At 34.4% G+C, this 7,923-nt stretch overlaps 1 protein-coding gene across 1 annotated transcript in view; it reads right to left on the bottom strand.

Annotated features, from left to right (window-relative positions):
* Positions 1 to 625: 625 nt before the first annotated feature.
* Positions 626 to 7,923, bottom strand: part of LOC106474292 (3 beta-hydroxysteroid dehydrogenase type 7-like) — a gene marked incomplete at its 3' end in the record, with an annotated part of 22,246 nt that continues 14,948 nt past the window's right edge. Inside the window, exons 2-4 of the mRNA XM_013934980.2 lie at positions 4,706 to 4,887; positions 2,466 to 2,630; positions 626 to 880 (exon numbers count right to left, since the gene is read on the bottom strand). Coding sequence (XP_013790434.1) covers positions 626 to 880; positions 2,466 to 2,630; positions 4,706 to 4,847 — 562 coding nt within the window. The remainder of the gene's footprint in view (positions 881 to 2,465; positions 2,631 to 4,705; positions 4,888 to 7,923) is intronic.

Here is a 7,923-nt window from a genome sequence, read left to right as displayed (position 1 = left end):
ACGTCCAATTCTATATGTTGCAGCTTGTCTACGTGCCAACTCTATATGTTGCAGCTTGTCTACGTGCCAACTCTATATGTTGCAGCTTGTCTATGTGCCAACTCTATATGTTACAGCTTGTCTTTGTGCCAATTCTATATGTTGCAGCTTGTCTAAGTGTCAATTCTATATGTTTCAGCTTGTTTATGTGCCAACTCTATATGTTGCAGCTTGTCTATGTGTCAATTCTATATGTTGCAGCTTGTTTATGTGCCAACTCTATATGTTGCAGCTTGTTTATGTGCCAACTCTATATGTTGCAGCTTGTCTATGTGTCAATTCTATATGTTGCAGTTTGTCTATGTGCCAACTCTTTTTGTTGCAGCTTGTCTACGTGCCAACTCTATATGTTGCAGCTTGTCTACGTGCTAACTCTATATGTTACAGCTTGTCTACCTGCTAACTCTATATGTTGCAGCTTGTCTATGTGCTAACTCTATATGTTGCAGCTTGGAAATATTAATAGAGGAAAAGAATGAATAAGCAATTATCACTTCTTTTATTAGTTTTGCAAGATGCCATTTTGTCCACCTCATTTTCTGTCTTTTCGTTAATACCAATTTTAGTAAAGTAACGCTGAACTCACACACAATTCTTAATTTATAATCTATAGTAAAGATCTTACCGTTTGCCAAGATTCTCCCATTCGCTTGTAGAACAAGTTCTTCGGCTTTACACTTGGTTTCTCCGTAGTCACCCAGTAGAAATGTTCCGGGCTTGGGAGTAGTGCTCTCAGTACCGTAAAAGATGTGCTCCTTGCCGACTACCACATCTACAGTGCTGGTGAAAATCAGCCTCGAAACGTTGTTCTTGATACACGCATCAATAACTCTCTGCGTACCTAACACAAATTGACACTTAAATTAACCTTTTATATACACAAATGTGTACAACATATATATTTTATATAACGAAACTTGTAAGTTTTTCTTGCTTGCTTATATGATTTTACGGGAAAATTGATCACGAATTAAAAGGTGCAGGTTAGGTTATTTTGGCTGAATTAATGGTCTTCTTTAAATTACTTAACCTAAATACAAATGTCTTCCATTGTAATTCTAAACTTAAATTTAAGTAATGGGTAAAAAAACCACTGTGGATAATGCAGCGATCTTCATACCCCTGTGCTGGTTTTTCTTAGATCCGGTACGCTTGGTATTGCTGGCGCACAAAAATATAGCTAATAAAAAGGCAAAAAAGAAGGGTCTCATAGATAAATTTACTCTAATCCTGTCTAAAAGAAATTGAAGTACCGCGGCTATTGAGGACTCCCTCCTGTTAGACTGTTTTTCAGATGATGAACATTATTAGGAGTTCGATACATTGTCTCCAAACTATCATATATTATGGCTGAACTTCAAATTACTGTAAAAAATAATTTCACCAATTACTAAGCCTCGAGGTCTGGCATGGTCTGGTGGTTACGGCACTCGACTCCGAACATGCTCGCCCTTTTAGTTGCGAGGGCGTTATAATGTGACGGTCAATCTCATTATTTTTCTGTAAAAAGTAGTCCAAGATCTGGTTGTGGGTGGTGTTGACTAACTGCCTTCACTCTAGTCTATCACTTCAAAATTAAAGACGACTAGCGCAAATAGCCCTCGAATAGCTTTGCGCGAAAGTCAACAAACAAATTCTAAGCCTCAAATCAAGTAGCTCGTTTACAACGCTGATAAGAATAAGCTTGTATAGGAATAGTTTATCATGACGTAGGCCTAATTTTCGTAACATTACTAAAAAGCTGTTTAATTATTAAATCTAAAATAAACCTGCTCATAGTGGATTAAAAATTCCAAACCAATTGTAAACCACGTACAACAATTTCGAACTATATCAGCTTTCTTCAGCCCAGCTACATCAACAGTAACAAAATTACTCAAATAAGCGTTATTTTTCGCTATCTTTCGTTATCTGTCATCGATCTAACTGTGGATGATGAAGGCTGACATCCTTATAACCATACTTTATTATATGACCAAACATGTTTAGTATTTCAAATTATGTCACCTCAAAACTCGAGAGCTAAATCTAGCTATAATGTTAATAGCCTCCAAACCTCATTTGCTATGAAATATTACAGATTAAAAACGTGCGTTTTAAACATCTACGTCAGACTTTTTAAAATTATTTTAATAAACAAGTTCAATGGGGCGTTTAAACCCCATTAATGAGAGATAATCTGCTATTCTAATAAAGTGTGGATTTTTTCCAAGCATGCTTATCAGGTACACTAAACCCTTAACTAAATATGTCGATTATTTATCAAACATACTTAAGAAAGTATAAGTACGTGACCATCACTACGTTAAACTTTTTTTTTAATGAAATATTTCTAAAAATGCTATTATACATTAACCTATAAACTATACAACTCGAGCACAGCTTAGAATTAAAGGAGGACAGAAAAGGATAGAAAATACACGCACCTTCAATATTCACAGTGTGCATCTTTGCTTTATCGGGAAAAAGGCCTACACTGATTACTCCTGCTGCGTGAATAACACAGTCCACTCCAACACAGGCATCTTCAATACTTTGGCCATTTAGTATGTCACCCTGAATAACTTTCATTAGTTTGGGTGTTGAGTGGCCTAGATGTTAAAAATATTTATAAAATAATTTCCCAGTGTTAATTACACTCAAAAAGTCATGATTCTGAAGTAGTTTAGTTACGACTGATTTACTTTTAAATGTGTAATACCACGAATAGTTATTATAAACATATAAACGTTTTTTTTTGTTTTTTTTTAGATAAGTAAAGCGTGATTTCGTTATTAGTCAGTTAATGTGTTAATGAAATACATTCTGTACAGCATTAGTAATTTGATTGTAATTTTACACGTTTAATTTGAATCATAAGTTTTTACCACGCAAAGAAATAATTTACCAAACTCTCTCCTTGTTGAAGTACATATATTAGTTTAATAAACTGTACTTAACTTTTCAACTATTAAGATAATCAATGTGGCTCAAGAGCCTGGTTGTATTTTCGTCTAAAAATGCTAATACAGAGGTATGAATACTATATATTAAAACGATTCTGAATATTCAGATCAATCAAGTCACGTGAAAACCACGCCGGTTATAAATTAGCGGTGAAAAGGCGTGGATCACAATTACATTTTGACATTGTTTGGTTTTACACAATTAGCTATTTGTGCTATGCTCACCACAAGTATCGAAACCTGGATTCTAGTGCTGTAAGTCCGCTGTGCCACTGGGGGCGATGCCACCAAAAACTGATGTCTATTGGGAAGGATATGAAACATCCCTTTCCGACAGAAAACATACATACAATTAGATAATAAAAATGTGTTTAGACCGTGGATTAATAATTTTCAAGCTGGAGATATCCTTTGGAATCAAAAGAGTGTGGATCAACTTGGAGCACAAACAGCATTCAGAAAGAAACCTGCAACAAGTTGTACCTCAGCCATGGTAAGCAAAGTGCGGCAGCTTGTAACAGGTGAGAATCCACAAAAAATCGTCCACATGCTTCAGGCAACAGTACAATACATAATCCAGAGGTCTCTGTTTGGAAACGAAACCAACAGGGTGTGAATTCAGCAAGATAAGGCTTCCACTTATACCGCCTTTGCAGCTATCACTGAGAATCAAACAGATATTCATGCTATTCAGTATGAATACATAACGGGCAAGTCGCTGAATACAGTACCTATAGATTAATATATTATTGGACTGTTGAAACTGGCGCTGGAAAACCATCATCCTCATATACTATATGGATTATCAAAAGTTTGAACATAAAGGCCATACGACGGAGTCTTATGCAACAAACAATATGTTGCAGGGCTATCGCCTAGATGCACGGTCATCAGACAAAACATGATTATACGTGGCGACATAGACTGTAATGATGTGGCAATGCTTCAAAATCGTTTAATATAACTTGCTCAGCCTCTGTAGTGTAATAGGCATTTATTTCTCCATTTCTATAACCTTAATTCTAATATATACTAATTAATTAATATTAACTTCTAATCAGAGCAAGCTAAATACGTAATTTAGAATTACAATCTTCCTAGTAATGAACATATATAATTTACTATACTGTTTTTACGTTCTTACTTTTAATGATTAGAATGCATAATATCATCAGCTGGGTACTCTTGCTGTTAGCGGTATTTTTGGCTATAAACCCAATAATATCTCACGAGATTCGACCAGCTCAGGAAATTTAAGTTTGTCTTTAATCGACATACAAGGCTAACAATTCGAAATAAACTATATAACAAAAATACTTAAATATTCTAACCAAGTCCAGTGAACTATATTTAGTGTTTGTGTGTGAAATTCCAAACTACTGTGTGAATAATTTTGATCTTTGAAACTCTAGATTCTTAAATGTAAAATAAATTCTTGATAAAATTTGATAATTTAAATAGTGACTTCAGCACTATATGTTCATAAGATTCTACATTAAACATTCTGTAATATGAATTTATATATAAAAATATTGTGCCGCCATTAAACGAATATTAAAGATGTTCTGATAACGTTAAATCGTTTTCTCGAGGTGCAATTTAAAATGTTGAGAGCCGAGTAAAACTAGCTGTTATCTTAAGATTTGTACGTCCATGGATAATTTATACCACTAAAGGAACTATTACATCTCTGTGTTTTAATAATCCCAAAAATTACTTACCAAGTTTATTCTCGTACGCTTTTGTATCAAACGCACGAATTTCGCCGACTGAATCGTCTTTTTCTTGTAATAACTTGACAATATGTTGCCCCAGAAATCCACTGGCACCTGTAACAAGCACAACTTCTTTTGGGCTATTCATGGCTGGATTATTCTTTCAAAGGTAACACACCTATTTTGCCCTGTAGATAAAATTTAAAATGTAACAACCGTCATTTTTTTTTAAATAGTGCCAGGCGGTTGTTATATTAAACAACTGATTATTACTGCTTCACTCAAAAATGAAATTATAACATGTAATTTTTAGAAACTACATTAAGTGAACCATCAAATATTTTTTAACACTCAGTCTACAAGTCAGTGAGATCAAATTCGGGGGATTGGGTGGGCTACAGAAGATGTCATGGTTTTTAGTATTCAAGTTAGAACTCCCATAAAACGTACACCAATAAAGGGTTCAATCTGCTCACCTTAAAAAACAAACAAACACATTTTACTACCAAGAGTATTCATCTTTCATTAGTGTTTGGCCACGAAGATTCAGAGTTTATGGGGTTGCCAAAACTGTGTTCTTCTTGCACAAAATAGTAGAAGTGTTCATGTTCAGACAAGTACCACACTTAGCCACCTTACAACAGCAAATAAACTTCATTGAGCATTCCCCGGCCACCTCTATTAACAGAATTTGCAAAAACCGTAGAGGAAAAGCTCTATAGAGCTGAAGAACCAGATCTAGTATGTACAACATGTGCAGCCACTACCGTGTTTTGGACAAGATGTTGTAGGGGGATGTAGGTTTCATTCACTCATAGCTTGGAAAATAGTGCGAATTAGGCGATTCAAATTCCAGATACTGCAAGAAATTCAAATCTCTATTCAGATTTTTAAAATAAACAAACGAAAAACAGAATAATGGAGAGGTTTGATTGGTAATCTTTCCTGACTCACAGGCTTGGTGTAAAATCATATTTATCCAAGAAAATAGAACCACACTATAGATAAATCATTTAAAACAATGTGCTTAAAAAGCCTACGGAGTAGGAGTCCATTGGTAATTCTGGGATTGACATGGATATAACAGATAAAGTTTGGTTAACATATTATTGTACACTGTTATTCACTTTCACTCAAAACATTTTACATATACAAAACCAGTCAGGTTAGTATAAAGGGGTCAGCCATATAAAGATGTGATATCAAAAACAGGGACAAGTTATATAAAAGGCAAATCTTGTAATGATGCAATGTAAAAGTAGGTAGGTTAAACAAAAAGAGGAAATATTTACCCCCATTTTTTACCACAATTGGAAGAAGTAGCTATTTGAATATAAAAAGAGCCATGTTTTCCTAAATTTTTTCCTTGTTCCCTCGAAAAAAAGACAACAGATTAGTAACACAAGATTTCCGTTTGGCGAGTCTTTGTTCGTTTTCTGTTATGATTGTGAGCTTAGTTCATCGATAGATGTTTTCATATTGATTTAAATTAACATCACTCCTGTTTCAATTGAGTTAACTGCAATGATTGACTCATTAAAACCCAACGTCATACAAAAGATTTCGCAAGATTTTAATTGGCTAAAACTGAGAAAAATAAACAAGTTGAAATAAAACGAGAAAGTCAAACAACTTATTGCTTTGCATAATGAAAATGAAATGGTGTATTATTCAGATTGAGTGTATGTAATGGCGAATCAAGAACAAATCTGAAGGTGAAGGCAGTTTGCACTGGGCGTGCCACTGTCACTGTGTCATCGTGGTATCGTTCAGCAGAAGAGCGGCTAAATCGGCTTATTCCATGTGTAAACTTACTAACTTACATGAAAGGTTCAACTATAGATATTTTTACTCATTTTGGAATCTGCGTGCTTGTCTGCTTGACCACAATTTAATTTTCCGGTTCCTAATCTTCTTATTTCATAATGACCGTTCCGCCGTTAGTATCATCCCGAGGTCACGGTTCAAAACCTCGCAATAGCTGCACCAGAGGGCGGTCGAGGAACATAGAGACACAAACACTCTCTTTGACAGGCTTTATAATATGATATCGCTTGCCTGGATATCCGATATTTTGCCGTAAAAATCCAGTATAATCGCAACTCAAGTTATTGAAACCTGTATTTTGCGGTTTGATAAACAATAATAAACCTTTCTGTGTGTAGAAAACTCCATTCAAAAAGCTCAATATTTCACATTAGAACATGATTATTAAGCATCAACTTCTATAAAACAAGTACAAACACTAGAGGAATAGTGAGGAGAATAAGATTTACGAAACAAAAAATGAATTCGTGAGACGTTTGTGCGAGGATTATCAATGGGATCCAGACTCAATCAGATTTTTAAACATATTTTTCTAAACTATTTATGTACAAAGTAGCCTGTGGTTCCATGACTTCGTTAGTTATAGTTTTCCTACTAACATATATCACACAATAAAAACGTCCAAAAATATAAAACAGCGCCAATATTTAGGGTTACCAGAAGTAATGAAATAACCCCAGTTTTTAGTGTATTTTTGTCCTTCTCAGAAAGTATAAAAGTATTAAATTGCCCCAGTTTCTTTGTATATCAATTTGAATTTAATATGTAGGATTTGCCTTTATACATGACTCTTTTTAATCTTAATAAGGGAATCAACTGAGAAAGATCACCCGAGGCTGTGTTCCCTTCCTCGTTGCTATATTTTCTTAACGTAATCGTCATTAATTTAGTAGCCGCCCGAATTGGTACTGGGAGAACCCTCTAGGCGCGAAAAAATAAAAAACACGAAAAAGGAATATTTTTCTTCAGTAGGTTCAATACAGCTTATGCACATTATTTATTTTTTAACTGGATACATTTTAACAAATATGGTCTATAGTTTCAAAACGCTATTCAATAAATATTATAATATTTTGCATACGGCAAAAAGTGTGTTATTGTAATTTAAACTGTTTAAAAGCTGTTGCATTGTCACTCCATATAGGAAAAAAAATGTCCCAGTTATGCATTCTACAAGTCTGGTAATCCTACCAATATTGTAGTTAATCTCTTTAATTGTTTCTAGGTTTTCTTACACTAAAAATGATCGTTTCCACCCAGTTTTCTCTATGTCAGTTTTTTTTTTACATAAAATTACTCAATATGTACTGGTAGTGAGTATTATGTTAAGACAGCAGAAGTCACGTGACGTTAGTAACACGTCATATTCTCGAAGGTTCGTGAATGCTCGAGTGTTT

The sequence above is a fragment of the Limulus polyphemus genome, unplaced genomic scaffold (assembly GCF_000517525.1).
Source record: "Limulus polyphemus unplaced genomic scaffold, Limulus_polyphemus-2.1.2 Scaffold7035, whole genome shotgun sequence".
NCBI classification, from domain to species: domain Eukaryota; kingdom Metazoa; phylum Arthropoda; class Merostomata; order Xiphosura; family Limulidae; genus Limulus; species Limulus polyphemus.
The sequence above is the reverse complement of the archived record's forward strand: the minus strand, read 5'-3'. Positions and strand labels throughout refer to the sequence as shown.